Source organism: Aplidium turbinatum, chromosome 11 (assembly GCF_918807975.1).
Source record: "Aplidium turbinatum chromosome 11, kaAplTurb1.1, whole genome shotgun sequence".
Classification (NCBI taxonomy): domain Eukaryota; kingdom Metazoa; phylum Chordata; class Ascidiacea; order Aplousobranchia; family Polyclinidae; genus Aplidium; species Aplidium turbinatum.
In genome coordinates, this window is record NC_137482.1 from 22,442,621 (window position 1) to 22,464,875 (window position 22,255).

Here is a 22,255-nt window from a genome sequence, read left to right on the forward strand (position 1 = left end):
TCGACTTCTTAGTTTTCAATGGATTGCATGCTGAAGTTTTAGAGATCAGTCCTTATAATGCGTTACTCAAATTAATATTTTCACTCAATACTGACTAACTAAGTCAACTTACTTGTTGGTGAGTAGGTTGGGACCCCTGGAAATCCAGATCTCAGAATCCCGGGATATTAACCCGTTTTTCTGATCCCGATCCCGGGATTAATTTTATTAAAATCCCGGGATTTCTAGAAAACATCCAACAAAAGCTGATGTGTCTAAACATCTATCTAAACATCCCGGGATTTCTAGAAAACATCTACAAAAGCTGCCATACCGCTTGACACTCATATTATTTTGGTTTTAAAGCAGCTTTACAATATCAGTCGAACACTCCACATTAGTGTGATAATAATAGCAACCATGGTATAACAATGAACTCTGAGGCAATCGCTTCAGTCGTAGCATAAATGGGATTCATTTTTTGGGATTCATGTCGTCTACCTCCGCGTGGTGAATCCTGGTAACTGAAAAATTTTCAGGCTAATGACGACAATCAGAAGCAGAAACTGCAAAAATTGCAGGTCACAGACAAAGTCTGATAAGCGTGACGCCTCCTCTGAGCATGTGCCCTTGTTAGGGCAGGTATATTCTAACACCGTAAGGGAAGGCATCACGCTGCTACAGCTAAATGTAGAAGGTTTAACATCAGCCAAAATTTCGGTCATTGAACATCTAATCAACACAACTGCCAACGCCACTGTTATCCTACTACAAGAAACACACGCAGTGGATTCTTCCAGACTTAAAATCACTGGTTATGAATTGGCCGCCTATAGGCTACCTATAGCGCTATTCACGGAATTGCTACTTTTGTGCATAGTTCTGCGACATGGCTTCCCCTCGCCTCCAGCAAGGAATCTGATGAAATTGAATGGGCTGCTACAAAAGTTGACAATATCACAGTGGTTAATGTTTATAAACCACCCTCGACCAAACTATTGGCCGATTCTATTCCCTGTTATGACTCACCAAGTATATATGCTGGTGACTTTAACTCGCACAGCACGGAATGGAGTTATGCTACCACCAATAGTGACGGCTCTACACTAGAGAACTGGGCTTCCATAATTAATGCTAAATTGCTCTACGATCCAAAACAACCCGACAGTTTTTATTCTAAAAGATGGGGAACTACTTCAAACCCTGACCTTGCATTTGTTAAACTCAATGGCTCCTTCCCTCGCAGAGTTGTTTTAGACCCTTTTCCTAAATCCCAACACCGACCCTCTTTTATAAGCCCTGCACACCCCATTATACCACTAAAGTCAAAACCAGTAAATCGATGGAACTTCCGCAAAGCCAACTGGACATTATTCACGGAGTATCTTGAACGCAAATGTACCAGTCTACCAAAACCAGCAACCATGGACATAAATGAAGCCTACACTTCATTCTGTCAACTCCTGTTAGATGCCGGTAAGACCTGTATCCCACGAGGGCGAAGAAAGCAATATATCCCTACCTGGGACAAAGAGTGTCAGCACAAGTACAATGATTTCCTAAAGGCTGAACCTGGCAGTGAATCAATTCAAAAAGCAAATAACCTAACGGAATACCTTGATAAGAATCGCAGAGAGCGCTGGGAGGAAACTGTCCAAAGCATCGATTTTACTCATTCCAGTCGTTTGGCATGGAAGACATTCAACCGTCTTTCTGGACGCACCTCTGCTCCCAAGCGGTGCCCTGTCTCAGCAAACGCCATCGCGACACAAGTGCTTCGTAATGGAAGATGTAAACAGATTGACGCAACATCGTCCAGAGCAGTCAACCGTGAGATCAAGCAGCTATGGGCGACACACAACTCTGACATATATCTTGATTCTCCTTTCAAGATCATGGAACTGCGTAATGCAATAAAACTCATCAAGACTGGTAAATCTCAGGGTCCGGATAAGATACCTCCTGAGTTTCTCAAGCATTGCCCTACCAATCTATTAGAATGGCTAGCTAAGTTCTATACAGCTTGCTTTCAGCAATTGAAACTCCCTAAAGTATGGCGTAAAGCTTCAGTGATGGCTATTCTCAAACCAAAAAAGCCTGCCGATGACACCAAGAGCTATAGACCAATATCTCTCCTTTGTGTCCCATTTAAACTCCTAGAACGACTGCTTCTTTTACGTCTTGAACCTATCATTGAACCTCAACTACCGAAGGAACAAGCTGGTTTCCGTCATGGACGATCTACAGTTGATCAAGTTGTGAAACTCACTGACGACATTGAAGATGCATTCGAACATCGAGAGAAAGCTGGTCTGGTACTGGTTGACCTAACTGCGGCCTATGATACGGTATGGCATCGTGGACTGACTCTCAAGCTTCTGCGTTTTATCCCTAGCCGCCACACAGTTCGATTCATTCTGGAGATGATCTCTAATAGGTCTCTCCGCTCTAATAGATCTCTCCGCTCTTTGAAAAACGGTGTGCCTCAAGGATCAACCTTGGCACCACTGCTATTCAATATTTACATCAGCGACCTCCCCTGCACCAAGTCAAAGCAATATGGTTATGCCGACGATTTAGCCCTACTAACCACTAATAGAATCTGGTCCAATGTAGAGCACTCACTGGAGTCAGATATGAAAATAATTTCGGAATACTTGAATACGTGGAGACTGCAACTCAGTGCTACAAAGACTACCGTCAGTACTTTTCATCTCAATAATCACCAAGTCAACAGGAAATTGAAGGTCGAAGTCAATGGTTGTCAGTTACCGTTCAAGAGTCAACCAACTTATCTCGGGGTGAAACTGGATAGGCAACTGACGTACAAGCAGCACATCCAAGGCCTGCGTGCAAAAGTAACTGCACGCAATGGACTTTTGAGGTGCTTGGCCGGCACAACATGGGGGGCAAAACCATCTACCCTCCGCATAGGTGGCCTGGCGCTTGCCTACAGTGCCGCAGAATACGCAGCTCCGGCATGGTGTCGCAGCAAGCACACCAAAAAATTAGACGCCTGCCTGAACGAGACAATGCGCATTATTACTGGATGCTTAAAACCAACACCACAGCAATACCTTCCAGTGCTGTCAGGTATCCTACCCGCTAATGTACGCAGAGAAGCGATGGTGTCTTCGTTGGTAAATAAAGCCTGTGCTGATCCGAACCACATACTACACGATTGCGTATCCACTGTCAATGTCCCAATCATACAACGCCTACCATCACGGCGCCCTTTTGTAAGGCATGCTGCAAAACTCCAGCTCGCTGATTTCAGCACGTCAGATGCCTGGTCCGAGGAATTGAGCACTGTGCCAAAAATAAAGTCTCGCCTCGTTCTATTCGATGTCTCTCCTGCCTCTTCACTCCCACTTGGTTCTGAGCTTCAGAGAAGGGAGTGGGTGACACTGAACCGAATAAGAACGGGAGTTGGCCGCTTCAATGCTTGCTTGACACGCTGGGGCATAAGGAACTCTGCTGCTTGTCAGTGCGGTGCGACGGAGCAAACAGCTAACCACATTATCTTTGGGTGTCCCATCTATTCCCCTCCCAATGGAATAACAGGCCTCCGTACACTAGATGACTTGACGAAAAGTTGGCTCCAAGTCCTTCCATTCGGCTGACCACAAACTTTCTGCTTCATACGAACGACGACGACGACGTAGCATAAATGCAACTGGGTACTTTGGCGTTAGAAAGACGGTTGTGCCATTGTGCTGTTAGGACAGTTTCTGTTAATTCTTCCTTATCTTTTTACAAAGGAGAAATTAAAATTTAGCTCAGAATGGCGAATTTTGAAGATGTAAGTTCAAAGAGCAAATCCGAGGTGTGGCAAAACTTTTTGTGTTGTAAATCTACAGAAAAAAAGAAAATGTAACTTCTGTCAAGTTGTTTTGAAAGAAGCTTCAGCGTCCAGTAGCCTACAAAGGGACTAATAACTAAATTTGGAAATTAGAAAGGACTTGAAGAAAAGCTTTAGGTTTCGAATCGACGAGCGTCGGAATGCCGAAGTGGTTCACATTTTTGGGTACCTCAAGAATAACCTTCCTACATTGATCAACCGCAAGATCAGCTTGGTCATAAAATAAAACGCCAGAAAATCGCTACCTGATCACGAACCTTCTTCAAAGATTGTTCCCAAGCCCAACTGTTGAATGGGGTTGTGCGATCCACTCGGTGGCGCTACAACTGGGTCCTAGCAACACGCTCGCAGTGATTGCTTCAAGCTTTAGCACGCTTTGCGTAACGCGCGTACAGCTGATATGGGTGGGAGTGCAGTGTTGTGTTGATGTGAGGGTAAGAAGGTGCATATTACCAAGTTTGATACATTTTAGGTTTGATTTAACGTTGCTGTGGCTATAAAAGCAAATAAGTAAACAGGCTTTTCGAACACATTGCATGACAAGGTATCGACTTGTGGTGACAGGCAGAGAGGGAGACAGAGCAGTTTTTGTAGCTATAATCCTTTAATAATGTCCTTGAAGTCTATGATTGTGCTGTCTCTTCCTTGTAATAATAAATTGAGATGATTTAACTCCGTAAACATGTCAGTTAAATAAGCAAGATTTTCTTCAAAATTATCAGCATTCATCACATCAATCAATTTTTTTTCAATCATGCCATTTTGTTTTTGGATTTGTTTGGCAGTTTGCTTCTTTTGCATTTCAATATCAATTTTATTCTGCATAAATGCCTTTACTTCTCTTCTTAGCTGAAATAATCGATTCAAAGCATTGCTTTTTGATTCAAAACATTTGCCTTTTGATGACATTAAATAAAAACTCTTCTTTAATGTCATCTTTTATTTTGTAATGGACGTAAAATAGCATCTGTGCACAAGATCGAGCTCCAGTGGACTTATCCACTGCAATGCTGAACAAGCCAGATTCTTTAATTTCCTTCACAACAGTCTCCTTAACATTTTCTGCCATTTCAAAAATTTGTCTCTGTACTTTTGTTGGGTAGTGAAACTTGCATACCCTGCCATCACCTTTTATATAGACTACCAAGTACTTATAGGCTACTTGCATACCATGCCTTAACCATTTATATAGGCTACCAAGTAGCCTACTTGCATGTTTAACTGTATGATGATTGATGAATCAACCATGTTTGATGAGTGTGCGGAGCACACACTCTGAATATACGCCACTGCAATATCCAGGGTTGCCATCGACATGGACCCCAAAATAAGGACAACAAAAAAATTAAATTTTCATACAAAATAAAACAAACGTTTTTGAACAAATCTCAGCATTTATACGAGCCATTATATATCACATGCCATATTGTTTGCCAGAAACAATGTGTTCCAGCAACTCATTGTTCGTAAAAAAATACTTTGTGCATCTCACGACAACTCAGGTCTAGGTTTACTTTTACTGTCTGTAGTAGGGATTTGGCTGTCATTCTACTAAGTTTATTCACTAATTGTTGAAAATAATACAAAATAAGGACTCAAATCAAAAAGAAGGACATTTCCTAGCAATAAGGACAGTAATATTTTCTAAGATAGAGTTCTTCAAAATAAGGACAAATCTTAGAAATAAGGACGGTATGGCAACCCTGGCAATATCCCTGGAATGGGGTGATTTACCGATTAGGTCCGTGTTGTGCACCGTCTTACTGGCGTTCAATTAAAAAATGGTTTTCGATTTCGCCATTTACTCGACAAACCTCCTAAGAAACTCGCGTTGCTAAGCGATCTGTTTCCGACGGCCCTCCCTACTGTACACTTAGTTAATTACAAGCACTTTTGCAACTTTATGAGAATTCTGTAACTTTATGAGATGTTTTTCTTATTTTTGTATCATTCTGCGTTCCAACCATCTAAAAAAAACATGTTTTGATAACTACAATGCATATCCGAATCATATTTTAAGTTATTCTTTCGCCCACGCATAACCAAGCGCTGTACAACGCATCGCCTACATGCTGCGCAAGGCTAGTTCTCGTCTAGAAGGACCCAGCTGTACCGTCGCTAGTGGTTTCGTGGTATCCTGTCGCACAACCCCATTGGATCGAGACTCTACTGAGCAGCATGAAAATGCCATTACAGAAGATAGTAGCCTATGACACTGAAATGACTTTAGCTCAAGAGTCGCATGTTTTCGTAGCAGAAGATGAAAGCAAAGAGGCACAAAACTGTGATGTCGGCGCTCGAGTAGGCTAATGCAAAAAGAAATGCCGCTATATGAAGGTGGTACTGCTAATTTGCATTCATCAAATGCTGGCATTTGCACAACAATCTAACCTCTTAGTGTAATTTATTAAGTTAAGAATCGATTTCGCTATAGTAATAGCATCTTCAGCTAGCACATGTAAAAAAAGAAGAAAATTTGAAAAATACGTAAAACGAACAAATAAAGCAAACTCCGATGTTATCAACACGCATAAAAATTATATTTTAAATAGATGGTTACATAATATTAAAATCAAAACCTGCAAGCCTAAATCTTAACTGGTGTTCTCCCACGATTTCCAACAATATAGCCTACTGGTACAAAATTCAAGAAATACACTAACCTGATCATCCGTCTATATGAAGCAAGCAAAAAAAGACCAGAAAACCTGAACAATTCATATGAGGCATTTAAACGTAACTTATTAAGCCAACATCTGTTGAGGCTGCAAGTGCATTTTCAACTCTTGGATATTTTGCAAGCAAAATCAGAAATCGTCTTCTGATACTTTTTGCTTTATTTTAAACTGATTGTCCTGCTTTGGTATCATGCACGCTGTAGGCCTAACGTCCGCGTTTTGTCGCTTCTTCCTTTTTCTAGACCTCTGCTATGTTATCATATATTGTTTTTTCGTTGTGATAGTCAGAAATAAAAACAAACTGAACTGAACTCAAGTGCACACCCTGAGAGTCGTACCAGCGCCGCTTGATCTCGAAGCTTCTTTTTTCAGAGTATATCCCTGCGCTTTTCAAAGTTAAGCAATCAATTAATGATTTATTTGTCAGCTCAAAGCCTCTACAACAGTGGTTCTTAACCTATGGGTAATTACCCACATGTGGGTAATTTCAGGATAGCAGGTGGGTAATCAGCTGAACCAGAATATTTAGAATTATAGATGTAACAAACAATGTCACAGAGCTCTGTAAGTGGTAAAGTTGCTTTATTACTTATGCTTTTTTTATGTTTTGAGTCCGTTCAAAACAACCAAACAAGCACAGTGATATTTTATCATTTTTAGAATTCTTTCGTCATAGTGATTTATTTTTCGCATCATTTTTGTTGCCGGTTTTATGTATTTCATTTTTGTGACATATTAGTAAGATTTTTCTTGTATAATCAGTTCAGTTACAGTTGTTTTATGAGCAAGCTTGATGGCTGCGTTGCTGTTAGCAGTTGTTTGAAGTAGTTTATATAGCTAAGTGTACATTTAGAGTTAGTGTTGAGACGAGCGAGCTATATTCTTTTGAAGATGAAAGCTTGAGAAAATTCTGGGGAATGATGGGGAAAGCAATAAGCATATCCAAAAGTTGTGCAAAACCACTAACATTGTTGACTATGTTTCATTCCACTTATCTCTGTGAATCAGCATTTTCAAGTGTTGTTGCTTTGAAGTCAAAACTTCGAAACAAGCTGTTAGATCTGAAGTCAGATTTGCTTTGTGCAGTATCCAAAATCGCACCCAATATTGCATCGATTGTACACAAAAACAGCGCAAATGTCTCACTGAAACTATTGATGCCGTTCTTTACGTTAAATGTTGTTTTTGCTGAATAACGCTGTTTTATATTTTTAATATGGTAAAATAGATAAAATTAGATTTTGGGTAATGGGACTTTGATCTGGACAGAAATGGGTAATAAGGGAAAAAAGGTTAAGAACCCCTGCTCTACAAGTATGCAAAACTGCCGGGATTAAGCTCTGCAAGAAGCTTTCCCAGTCCGGGGTTAAGGATTCATTCAATCAAGCATTGAAAACCTGTCTAGGTTTTTTGCCTACTTACTACTTTTCACAAATAACACAGTTATTTGTGAAAATATTTGTGCAAAGATGTCCAGTTAACAACGCAACGATGGTACTGAAAGAAATTAATAATCATGCTTTTATTTGCGCCCATTTCGATCACATAGCCTACCTACACTGCAATACAACAGACGACAGGAAGCAGCGAAAGGACAGTCTTTCTTTCGGTCAGCTGCTTTTCTTATTTTAGCATGCCATAAAGTGTCTTTACCGAGACACAAGCGCGTGCTCTGGAGCGGTGTTGAACCCACGTCCTTTCGAACGTGGCGCAGACGGTCTCACCACTCGGCTACGCAGCCGCAAGAACATTACATTGACTATGATTTCATTGCAATATTAGGCTAGCCTACATCAAATACTAAAAGTAGTTTTGTTCAAAGATGCAAGTTTGATGCAAGAAAGATTCAATTTTTGGAAAACAGACAGATCTATAAATGTAGATTAAAGTTAAGTCAGCCTTGTTTATCTACGTTGAACATTTTGTTGCCTGTGTTTTCGTAAACTGCCAAATTGACTACACTACTACATGTACAGTGGAGTTAGGCTATATAGACCAGGAATCGGGGAACCATGGCTCGCAAGCCATATATGCAGCATCTGGCTCAAAGAAAGTTTTATCTTAATTTTCATTATTAAAGTTGAAAATGCACTCAGAATGCACCAATAAGTTGTATACGTGCAAAGACAAAATTTGTACAGATTTTGTTCGCCCCCCAAAATGTTTACTCTCCATCGGTTAGGGTTAGGCTATGCACGATTGCACGTTATGCTTGACACAAAGGTTGTGACGTCAAAATTTAACTAAATTCTCTTAGATCCTGCACTCCTGCTCTGCATGACAAAATTCTTCCTACTCCATAACCTACTTCACGCTCACAACAAAGCGTAGCCTTTAGTCATGAACAATTATTTAATTTCTATTTACATGCTTTGAATAATAACGCATCATGCAGATTTGTTGATAATAAGTAGCCTAGGCTACAGGCTAGTAGGCTATTGAGCGAGGTAAGATTTTTTCGAATTTTGTGCACCCAAACGTTGGAATGAAAAAATAGACCTATGCAAGTCAAATTTCCTGCACTCGCTTAACATCAATTCTAGACAAAGCGATGACCAACTATCCATAACTTTTTTCGTGATTTAAATTTCAGCAAAAAGAATGACTAGCTGACCTGACCACAACTGAAGCAATCGCCACAGAACAAACTCTCGAAATATAAAGGAACTACAAATTTTATTATTTAAAAAACTTTCCCAGCTGGCAAAGTCTGTTATTTTTACATTTATTGAAAGTCTTCAAACTTTGGATCAACGTGAATAAATCAGACTTTGCTGAACAGGTTATCCTGATAGCCTACGGTGCAAAACGACAATTGCTTCAAGTCCAGTCTGCAGTTCCAGGTATGAAGTTATGAATTTAATTTCTAGCGTAGATAACATTTCTGGAGAAGTTGGATTTAGCTTTTGATCAGGGATACTTTTGATAAACAACAATTGACGCAAAAGTGTTTCCAGAAAAGCTCAGGATGAAGCTACAATACTTCCACATTTGGAATTGCATTTTCATAACAATGAACCAACTTCTCGGCGTTCGAAAGCGCATGGAAATTTCTATCAATCGGAGATTTGCAGAAAGATCAAAAAATACGTCCTCACCAAATAGCCTACAGCTTGGAATTGAGTCTTCTGAATCCCTTTTAGTAGATCCAGGTTGCCTGGAAGAAAATTTATCGGAATCTATGCACGTGTAGCTCTTAATCGAACAGTGTTCTACAACTTCTACTACACCGAGGCCTGGTTATGATAAATCACGGTCAGCTTCATTTTATTCTTGTACAAGATTTTATAGCTAGCCCAGTTTCATCGAAGTGAAGCCCCGTATAATTCTTTTTCCTCTTCTTTAAAACACTTTCTTCATAAAATACTGGCTCCAATCTGCTTCCATGGTTCCAAATTACCTGCTCCACAATTAGAATTATATAATTCAAAAGATTTGAATAGTTTAATGTCTCACTGTGGTTTGGCTACAGCATTGGTCGACAGAGTCAGTCAAAACGCATTCTTTCTACAGTTAGCTACATTGAATTTGAAGTATAGTCAATCTGTCAAGTAATTGAATTTTAGAAAAGTCTTATTTTCATGAAGTTTCAAAACTGATTCCATCCTACTTCATTTTGGAGGCCATGAGTTTTCATTGTCAGTGTGATCACTAAAAATGAATCCACTGGATAAAGTGGCCCCAGTCGATACGCTTTCTGCATCACTGGGCACTTTTAGGAGAATCGTTCGTGTGCGTGTTTGAGTGTCTTCTTCTGATGTGCTGAGCTCTGTACTGCTACTCAAACTTGAAGTGGTTTCACTCAAGGAAGGGATTCTCGGAGGATCTCCACCTTGATCTACAATCTTCTCAATTAGCATGCTCATCATGAATTGGTTTGGCTCTTCCGGCTTCTTGAAGAGAACTTCGGCGGCCAGATCTTGGAAAATGCTGAGAAGTTTGTGTTTCTCAAAATAGTGAAATCCGCGCAATTGAGGGTCTTCAATTATATCAAAATTACCTGGCACTGTCTTCAAAATTACTGTCTTCGAAATTTTTTTGCATGATGTCATCTTCACAGATGCTTAGGCTTTTTATCTCATAATGTAGCAAAATATTTCAGCTGTCAGTCTCAAATAGTTTAATTTTTTTTAAAGTTTTTGTTTCTTGGACTAAAAATTGTTCATAGTGACATCACAAAAGAAATACAATTTGGTAGAGAAGTGATTTTTTATAGACAAATAAGAACAATAACAATCTGACAGCATTTAACATACTAACATGAAAATAAACTAAAAATTACAAACGTTTTCAACCATATTCATGTTAGCCCTTTTCAAGTAACCAATTGACTGATATTCAAGGGCTAACATGAGTATGGCCGAATATGTTTGTAATTTTTAGTTTATTTTCTTAAAAGAAATGTTATCGAAAATATAGTAATGCGATTATGAAGCAACACAGTTTTTTATAACATGTCATTATATTAAGCCTATATTATACACCTGTCATATTATACACCTGTCATATTATACACCTGTCATATTATACACCAGTCAGAAGATACTTCATTTTCTCGAAAATATAGTATTGTTGTCTTTCTAAATAACAGTAATCCTCGCTTATTAAGCCCACGATTAAAAGATGCATCCGCTTATTAAGCCCAGTTTGGTCCGGTCCAGAATTACTGTATAACTGTATAGGAGTGGCAAAGTATCGTCCCCGTTTAATAGGCCCAAATCGTCCGATCCCGAAATTGGCTTAATTAAGCGGGGACTAGGCAGAGATACAAGCAATGTTTTTTCAAGTTAGCCAGTTCAATCTTACGCGGCTCAAGCTCAATCTTACGCGGCTTACTTATGCTAACTAGGTCATCTTTAGTTAAGCTTATCCAAATAGAATACTGATATTTCATTTAATTGATTCTATTTGAATAAAGTCGTCAAAATGACTAGTAGATTGAAATAAAGTTTTTACTGTCGTATAAAATTAAACTGACCCGAGTAAAAACAAATCTAGCTAGTAGCCTAATTAAAAGAAGATAAAAGCAGAATGCACGCTGCAACAATTGCTTGAGGACCTGAAGCAGTAAGGGAAACAGAATGGAATGAAGATGAACAAGAAAAATACAAAAATAATGTGTAACGAGATAGCAAGGAAACAACCAAAAACGGGTACTTTGATAGATGGGGAAGAGGTTGATCAATACAAATATCTAGGGAAAATGATAACATCAGGGAACAACATTGAAATAATATTGCTATCACCTGCATGAGAACAGCAAAACACAGAAAGGTGTGGCCATTTGATAGCCATAATGTAAGCCATTTTCCGGTGGGCAACTTTTGAAAAGGTACCATAAAAAAATCCCCTCTGAGCAACAAAGGAAAACGTATATTCTAGCTCAGTTTAGTCATTCGTTCCCCATCGGCTGGCTTGGCGCATTGGGTTAGGGCGGTGGTAGTAATTAGTGATTACGTTGACGTGGGTTTGATTCCCACCACAGCTGTTGCACTTTTTTCTTCTGTAATTACCAAACCAAGTTGAAAGGGGATTTTATAATGGTACCTTTTCAAAAGTTGCTTCCGGTGGTGGCATGACTGGCTGATGATGATGATCCCAGTTGCATAGGGCAAAAAGCAAATGTAAAAGGTGGAGGTTGTTGTTATATGTTGTAACTAACATGAAAGCTACTTGGATTTCCGCTGAAATTATAAAACATTAAATAGAAATGCATTCACAAAAACAACAGTGGAGTGCAACATACATATTTGTCGTGAATTCAAGTCGGTTTTCCTCTTTCTTATCTTAGAAATGTGAGCAGACAAACATGAACAGGTATGTCAAATTGCTTATATTGCAATAAGCAAATATATCTGTAAATAATTTTGATGTAAAAACCTTCCTTGACCGCCGTTCACGCTTCATCCAATGATTGCTTCTGTTGCTATTGTTCCATTCGCACACAAAACTTTGCAAATCCAGATCGATGATTCAGTAACATAAGACTTTAAAATCCACACAAATCTCCCATGCGTGAGTGCTATATTGTAGCTTCCAAAGCAAAAGACACATGTTTTCATCCAACCCTTTCATGCAAGCCAAGTAAGCTAAATAGATAAAAGCAAAAACGTTCCATTGTGCAATAAAACAGCTTTCACGCATAATTTTGATGTATGGATGATGCACTATTCCTAACTTCTATATAAGACCCTTTACGTCCACACAATAAACTAAAGAGTGCTCCGAAGAAAAAAAGCAAATAAGTCCACTTTCAGAATGTTTATACCAAGCAAACGTGCTATCAATTTTGAGCACACAATTTTTCTTCAATCTGGATCAGAGAATAAGAGCAGACTCTTTTGATGATCTAAATTTCTGACAAGATCGTTTACCTGCTTGACTGAACCGTTGCGGATGCTGATCATCATCATGGTCATCGTTTGAGAATTCTGTCAAATGGCTGGCTGATGGAGATTTATCTCTTCGACTTACAGAATGTTGAGACTATGACAATAGTAATTGCAAGAATAAGCCTAAGAGCTAGTTTAGTCATTGAAAGTTGTGCTCTTCAATGATGTCACAATTAACTTATTATGACAGCACAACAAAGTGATTCAACTACGACAATGAAAACCATCACGCAATAATAAGAAAGGTTTCATAAAGCAGGCCCTAATGGGAAAACTTTAAATCACAAATTGTAAAATCCGGACGTGATAGAGAAAAAGCGACTTCATATTCGTAATCAGCACTGCTGGAAACTTATCCCAACAGTGATATTTTTATCCAAAAAATAAAAATCATGTCGACCAGTGATAAGCCTATTATCACTTCTTGAATGATAGGCTACTCATACTCAATGATGTAATAACAACGTTATGCAAGTTTAATACTGTCGGTGACGCAAAAATTGGTGTAAAAGCGGAAGCCGTAACAATAAACTGAAAACGGAAGTGGAAGCAAATTCAGTGGTTAACGCATCATTGACTTCAACCTTGTGATAGTCCAGTGTTCACTCAACCTACTTGTATGCTTCCGCAAAAGGAAAGGCTGCATGCTTACATGCATGTGGTATTACATACATGACACGTCTCTAGCATTACTGTATATCGAAGCCTAATTAAGAAATTGGCAATTAAGAATTCCCAATTGCATTAGACGACTAAGTGCTAGCTCTAAAGTGGTGCTTTATCAAGTTTGTGATTATAGCTTGTATCAGAATGAGTAGTAGAAATGCTCTTTGTGGATATTTAACACTGGCTATAAATAACCATCACTTAAGTGGAAAAGATAAAAACATGACATCAGACCTTCTACAAGTCTCAGAAATGAAGTACGGTACACTGTCTTCACGGGATGGCTGTCAGAAGATATCGTTTAACAGATCTTTATCAGCTACAGATTGGTAGCCTACTGTAGCTATGTAGGCTACTGATGTGTGCGTTTTGAGTCCTAAAAGTTATGTGAAAAAACGATGTGCAAATTGCACATACACTTTGCTACATCCAGCCACTTACTATGAAGAGTAAAAACGCAATTGGTTTTCACTGATAAAAGCGATCATTTCAACGCAGCACCATCTGTATCTGAAGAATAAAAATAAAACTGATTTAGGCTTGCACAAGTAAAAATGTTTCTCTGTTGTTGTTCCCCAAAACGTTCAAAATCACCACTCAGAGGCAGCAACAGAGCAGCTAGCATTCAAATAAGACAAGAACGGACGAATACTGATCGAGGTAGTGTTGTCATATTAAGGTCAAAACCGAACAAACTCCCGAGAGCTGAGATTGGTTCAAACGAGTGGAGAAAATGTGGAAAGGAATATGTGGAACGACCGATGTCTAAGTCGGAAGAAAAAGATAATGGAAAAATTGTTGGCAAGTCTCGTAAAATTAAATCGAAGAGCTCTTTTGCTGCTGAGAACTTTACAAAAAAGTTTGAAACCCGACAAAGTGGAGAATCTAAGAGTGAACTTGTAAGTAGCACCAAAGATAATGGAGTTGTTGTACCTCTATTGCAAAGCTCACCAAGAAGGAGGGACAGAAAGAGATGTAATTTAACAGAAACAACTGAAAATGAGATAATCAATGAAGAATTTTCCAAAAGTGTGGAAGTTAGAGATAAGGTTGAAAATGACCTATCACCTGTGCAAAGGGTAATAAAATGTTTCCAAAGTGAAGATACGGTCCTCGTATCTACAGAAGGTAGGAGGAAGTTTGATAATGTTGTCCGAGAAGACATTCCCATAGCAAAGAATGAAACACAAGAATGTTCTGCGTTTGACGAAACCGGACGTAGCAAGAAACCGAAAAGCCAAGTCGAAGTATTGGACACAAAAATATTGGTAAATGTGACCGATGGTTCGCGAATTAAACTTAGACAAACTAAGCAAGGTTGTAGAGCTTCTCCAAGCCGGTTTGACAAAAATGAAGATGAAAAAAGTACGAAAGAAAAGTTGAAACAAAATTGCACAATATCAGCAGGCAACGTCGCACTTGTAATAATGACTCCTTTGTCACAAGAATCCGTTGTGCTGGAAAGCAAAAATCCTCCACAGCTACTAGCAAAGCAGAAAAACCCGGCATTTGATTCTACGATTACATCCAGCGATAGGACAACGCACAAGGAGTACAGTGCCCCTACTAGTGTTGCACATTCGCACGCCTCATCAAATCAACTTGTAAACAACGCACAGTGCCATTTGACAATGACATCAGCACATCTGCTGCAGCCCAAAAACTCTACGCAGAGTTCGTCCCACCTCATTGAAAGGGGAAATATAACCGGACTGGACCGCAGTTTTACGAAATCAAAAGCTGAGCACAATCAAACAAACACAGATTTTGTTTTAGAAAGTGTAATCTCAGAACCGTATTTTAAAAAGTTTGAATTGGCAACACCTTCTCAAAGTTGTAAGTTGTCACCATTTTTCACAAATGCACAAAGCAAGGGCAACACTAATCAAGACCTTTCACCTTTTGAAGAATCAACAGCAAGCGGAAGAATTTGCAAAGAAACTACTTCAGTGGTTAACCAAGGTAAAATTTATAACCTAATTATAAATGAAAACCTCAGTTGCATATAATAACTATACTCAAGAATCAAGGTGGCATTTTCAGTAATTAAGTAGTTGTAACTTGAACTTAAGGATTCATAGAAGTAGGGAATTGCCAACTCGGCTGCGATATCTGACAAAGGGAGCCAAAAGTGTAGTCAGATGTTTTTTAAATGTTTGGAAAAAAATTATATTGACATTTTTAAAGTAGTGGTCACTCAACACTTCCCCTAAACAACTATTCTAAAGTACTTTGATTATTTACTTATCAACCTATCATAATTTTTGCACATTTTACTTTTTCTGCGCATAAAATATATTAGGCTACCTGAAGAATAATGACCTGCTTCAACACATAGCCTACAACATGAAACTTCATATTCCTGAGGTGTATATCAAGTTTCGCAATTTTTTCTGTTCTTAAATACATAATAATAAATTTTTTAAACATGTAGCCTAAGTTCTAGTCAATTGAGATTTTGTACATAAATTCACATTCTTATTGCACAGACACAACAACTACGAATTGCTTTAACTCAATCCTGTGTAACTTTAAACTTCTTCAGGTAAGTTTCAAACAGACAAGCTTTGAGCGACCATTACTCTAAAAACGCCAAAAAATATTTCTTCTAAAAATTAAAAAAATATATGGCAGCAGCCGAGATAGTCATCCCGTCATTATAAATCCCAGCTTGAACTAGACCAGAAATGCCATAAAAAACCGTTGGGTTAGCCAACCACAGCTTAGGCTGCATTATCGTTCAAACACGTAGATTATTACGTCACATAATCTAACAATGTCTGGCCCCAGAATGTTGCTCTGTTAAATCGCTGCTTAGGCGAGTAAGAAATGACATCAAAATAGCCGGACCCGGACATTTTTGATAACAACCATTTTTCTTCATAAAAAAGATAAGTTACCTGTTTGACACCCCAAATCTAAAATTCGGCAAAATTCGGACTTGGGGAAAGGCCTTTTTGACTGGGGCAATTATTGATCGGCGCGCCATCTAGCGGAAGAAAAACATATGTATTTTCTGTCGTGCTAATTCACGAATTTCAAGTGAAACAAAGATGATTAACATAGTGTCTAGAATTACCCTTCAGCAAAATTTGCTATTTTACGTTGATTTAACGTCTGGCGACGTTGAATCGTCTCCAATGATAGTGTAAAAAGGTGGTCACATTCTTGATTCAAGTGTTGGGTATGAGAAGATAAAATTCTCGATGTGCTATAAGCCTTCTGCACTGAGGAGAGTAGGGTGACCAGTTCCTTTCTCTCGGCCGCCTTTCCTGCAGCAATTATGCCCACCCAATTTATTACACCCTGGGTAGAGGTGAGCGGTGTTTTCAACAACCAGCTGAAGCTGGGAGTCGAACCAGGATTGCATAATTGGAAAGCCAACGCCTTACCCATTGTGCCATCCCACAGTGTAGTGGTTGCAAAATTCTACAAAATGCTAATTAACTAAGATTGATTTCGGAAAATGTAATTTCGTCTGTTACGACGGTGTCCGACGTTTTCTTCGTAAACAGTTCTTCGTAAGCAATTCTTCGTAAGCAATTTTTCGTAAAACAATTCTTCGTAAAGGTAATTCTTTGTAAAACAATTCTTCCCAAAGCATTTATTCGTGCATACAATGGAGATTTGATGTATACGAAGAAATGCTTTACGAAAAATTCTTTTACGGATTTCATTTCACCAACAACTGTTTACGAACAATTGTTTTACGAAGAATTGCTTACGAAGAATTGCTTTACGAAGAATTGTTTACGAAGAATTCGCCTATAACCTGTTACGACGTATCTGACGAACATAAAAAATTGCGGCACATAAAATTTGGTAATGATTTATACCTTCAACTTCCACAAAAAAAAGAGTTCAGAAAAGACATGATTAAGGAGCTGGATAACAACTATAACATCATACCAGCCAAGTCATCAAATCCATTGCATCATCGCCAAAGTTGCACAAAAATACTTATCTGAAAAAATAAGTCGTTACATAGGTAGCCATTGGAACATCCCTTTTAATTGGTATTTGTGCTAGTTATGGTCAAGTTTTTTGCTAGTATAGCGTTTAAACGATCAGCTACAGTAAGCCAAGCGAATGGTGACAATACGGATGAGGTAATGGACTCTACAAGTCATCCCGGCTCTTTCTGTCAGTGGGAAGCAGATAACTTTGATTTTAACGAAGATACTCTGACAGGTCATGAACTCATGATACAACGCATGTGATGGGCATTATAAATTGTCAAACACCGAGCATGGCAACTCGACCACTAGTTATTGAAAAACGACAAGTCAGTGCAACTGAACTACTGGAATCACGAAATTTTGGCAATTTAGTCAAGTAGTATACTGCTGCAAAGACAGGTAATTGGAAAGACGTACGAATCAAGCAGCTGAATGCCTCTCCAGTGTTATTTTCGCACCATGAATTGCTTGACACTCTATGGCTGTGTTCAAACATATTCAATTCTAAGCCAGTACAATGGCAAGGGTTCATGGCTAATGTAGTTAAAGGTAAGTTTAAGGATTCGCTAGTATCATTTAATCCTATGAACAGATGATGCTGTTTACAGTGCAATGATATTCTTTCAAGACCAAGCGAGAAAAATGAGCGTACGTTGTGCACCGCTAACGTTTGACCAACCCCTCTACTTCAGAGCATTCAAAATTAAACAGGACAAAAAAATGTTCACTTACAACATGGTGGTTTTCATCAACTGATGTCCTTTCTCGGAGCAGGGTGCAAACTGATAGAAAGAAGTGGTTAAGATGATTTATGGAAAACTATGTATGCATCGAAATCTTTGCCAAAAATGATGGAGAAGATTTGTAGGCTGCAACGTTTCAACAGAGCATTATTGCTGATACTCGAGTAAATATGGATAACGCCTTAATTATTATTGGTAGCGATATTATTTGCAAAATGTGTGGAAAGAAACTGAAAGAGATTGCGCTAAAAAGATCTGACCAAGCAAGTAGGCTACCTTTGCTGTGATGCAAAAAGCCTTAAAATGTGGAGATAAGAGATAGCCTACACATGTCATCCACCGAAATCTTTCACAGATTACTGTCTATAGTCTGTTTGCAGGGGTCACTGGAACCGGACAAATTTTCGTATGAACTTACCAATGTTCCACTATTACTCTTCTCAGATGACGGAAGTATGCAGAAAGCTCAGACATCTGCATTGTTCAAGTACATGATCTTGCAAAATCAGGATATTTTGTGCACTAATTCTCGATTATCATGTATTTCGATTATATTTGATGGCTGTGCTCTCATTCATCGACTTCCCTGGCCAAAAGTTGGGAATATAACAAATTTGCTTGAAATGTTCATTCAATATCTTCTACGTGGGGAAAATACCAATATCAGCGTTGTTTTTGACAATTGTGATATTAAAACAACCAAAGGAGCAGAGCAAAAGCGCATAAAACTGACCGCATCTTGTCCCGACGTAGCAATTCGCTTGGACACACCCATCCCGGCAAATAAACCTGCGTTTTTATCAAATTGACGTAACAAGCAAAAAATTATAAACTTACTCTACAATAATCTTATTACTGTGGACATTGGACAAGGCCGAAGGAGAAAGAGACGCTAATGTTGCTATCGTCCGAAAGGTGCTGGAAGAACATGAAACCTATGGTCAAGTAACTGTGATGGCTGACGATACTGATATACTCATCCTTTTTCTTTATCACTCACCATGTTGTGAAAACAGCATTTATATGAAAACGTCTAACGCGAAAATTTCCATTCGTCGAGCTCAGCATGCTCTCGGCGAAAATATGTGCCCATCGTTGCTATTTTGCCACGCGTACTCTGGATGTGATACAACATCCTGCTCTTACGAAATGGGAAAAGTAAAAGTTTTTAAAATCTTGAAAGGTCTGGACAAAGTGCAACGTAAATGTGCCGCCTTCGGAAATAAGGAAGCTTTAAAAGAAAAGACATTTCCAGAATTGGAGAAGAATTCTCCCAAATTCTGTACCAGCAAGTGTTTTCCATTAATACTTTGAATTTATTGCGCTACCATTACGCTGTATCCCTAAAATATATATCAGTTGAAAGAACGCCTCCAACAAGTAGAGCATGCTACTTTCACAGCCTTTGTGTGTATCATCAAGTGTCAACATGGCGTCATTTGAAAACTGTGCTGAATCTTACTTTTTATGGATGCAAGGAAACAGCTTCTGGTCTGGTCCCAATAATGACAGATATAATAAATGTGCACCCAAAACTTTTTTGAAAGAAGTTAGGTGCAATTGCAGGAGCGCTAAACGTTTATGCACATCTTGTGGTTGCTCCAAGAAATGCTTTAAATGCAGTATTCACTGTGCTTGTGAAGTTCAAGATACCCAAGAGCTGTGAGTGTAGAAGTATGTTTACTTTCATAAAAATAGTTGCATCCCCAGAACGGGACCTCAAATTGTTACTGTGGTAGTTTCTGCAAGTAAAATATTTTTTGCAATGAACGATTTGTAAATGAAAGAGAACGCATATATTAAATATACGCTGCTTTTTCTGTTGAGGCAAAGCAATACTACTGAATAAACGACATTAAACGGTCTCTAGATAAGCATTAATTGCTCAAATCGCTGATGTTTATCTTTCTATTATACGTTGATTCTACATCTGCCAACGCCGTATCCCCATTTGTTTCAGTTGCTAATGTTGCTGCAGTGCCATATAGCCTACATTGAATTACATTTTAACGTTTGCAATTATAATTGCGTGAAAATAATTAAACTGTAATAAATGGCCAAATACGCCACAAACATGGGCGTCGGCAGAAAAAATGCAGGGGTGGGGGAGAAGCGGGGGTTGGGAGGGCACAATTTTTGAAGTCAAATTCATCTTGTAAGCTGCAACATAGGTAAGAAAAATTTAAAGTAACATTTGAGTGGTGAAGTGTAAAAATTGTGAAAAAAATTACTATTAACGAATGATGTAAGTGGTTGTTGCGCCTCCAGCGCAAAACTATTTAGAGAAATCAAAAAACTGAAGTAGAGTTGGTTGAAAACCTTATGAGAAACTGTTTGCGTGGAAGGCGAATCCAATTTTTGAAAATAGCACTCTCGCGAGCAAATTACATGTAAAGTCATAATCCTAGGGGGGGGGAGGTAAGTGCCCCTTCCCTGCCTACACTCATGATCACAACCTTTTTTAAAAAGTTTTAATACACATATCTTTTTGTGAGTGTTAATTACGTGTATATGCTTCCTAAGTTGTATTTTACTTAGAGCAACTATTTACAACCGCTAGATGGCGCGCTATGAAAATTTAAAATGCGGTTTTGGGGCAGTTCCCCAAGTCCGATTTTTGCCGAATTTTGGAATCGTCGGTCTGACTACCAGACAAGCCTCCTGCAACCAAAAAATGGTTGTTATCAAAAATGTCCGGGTCCAATGTCACTTCTTACTCGCCTATGCTCACTTTGAGTCTAAAATTGTCCGATTGTGGAAGTATGTTGACAAATTTTACTAAAAACTGTTTAAAAGTATTATGGTAAAATGAACTGATAATGAAAACTCGTCATGATGAATATCGAGTGATGATATGTTGCGTTACCGTCTTTCTGGATAACCAGTTTGGGTTGCACGTCAGAATTAGATTTTGTCCGGCTTCGGTCTGCCCAGGCGTAGTCGAGCAATTGGATTACCAGCAAGCAGCAATCACACTTTGTCCGTGTTTGCACAAACCGGAGAAAGTTTGGAGAGCGCCGAAACATTGGAAATAACCTTATTTACATTTCTACAAGCGCTAGCGACTAAAAACTGATTTTTTTCGTAAGAATTTAGCTTATGAAAATGTTTTGATACAAAAACCTAAAATGTGACTTTGCCATTGAATTCAGCTATAGGTCTAATCCTCATAATAATAATAATAATAATAATAATAATCATGTTTTTATTTGCGTTTATTGCTTTGGATTCGTACTCCAGTTCAGCAAAAAAATTGCATCTGAAAATACGTTGCTTTTTTTTCAAACGTTTTTTTTTACAAGTCAATTCGAAAACAATTCAAGAAACGTAGGCTTGTATTAAAATATATTATTATTTTCTATAATTGTTTGAAGAAACACCAAAGAAATCTTTGTACGTTTCAAACGCTTCTGTATCATTGCAATCCGTCCACAAGCAATCCACTGCAGTGAAATCTCATCACTTCTCAAGCAATACTGAGGAAGGTAATCTTCTACAGAAAATGTTGTCTTGTTTATATCTTTTAGTTTTTTTGGCTGCATTTTGTTTAAATTACTTGAGTGTTGAAACTTTTTAGCAAAGCAGTCAAAATCCACTACCTTAAAGCAGCTAGATCAAATTTTTTAATTTTTTTGTACAGCAACATAATTATATAGTAGGCTACTGGAGTCTTACACCAGTGTGATCGTGCTAAAGTGTGGATGTTTGTCCTGATTGTTTCCTCCTTCAGTTATATAGCAATAGCTACTAGATTAATTTGATGAATAGAAAAGTAAAAGCAAAACTATCGAGCAGAAACATTGTGAGTTGTTTTAGTTTAACGGTGGGCCATCTACGGCTCGCCGACATGTTTTTGTGGATCTTCTAGTAATCTAGTTGAATAGCAATATTTCAAATTTTAAGTTTCGGAAACAAAGTTACAGTTTGTTTAAAGAGAAATATTATCGAAAACATTCTATCATTTCTCCACAGTCAG

General features: G+C 38.4%; 1 protein-coding gene across 1 annotated transcript in view; it reads left to right on the forward strand.

The window, feature by feature from the left end:
- Positions 1-14,111: 14,111 nt before the first annotated feature.
- LOC145780011 (uncharacterized) overlaps positions 14,112-22,255 on the forward strand; it is a 40,576-nt gene continuing 32,432 nt past the window's right edge. The window contains exons 1-2 of the mRNA XM_082591713.1: positions 14,112-15,539; positions 21,654-21,764. Coding sequence (XP_082447839.1) covers positions 14,132-15,539; positions 21,654-21,764 — 1,519 coding nt within the window. The 5' untranslated portion in view covers positions 14,112-14,131. The remainder of the gene's footprint in view (positions 15,540-21,653; positions 21,765-22,255) is intronic.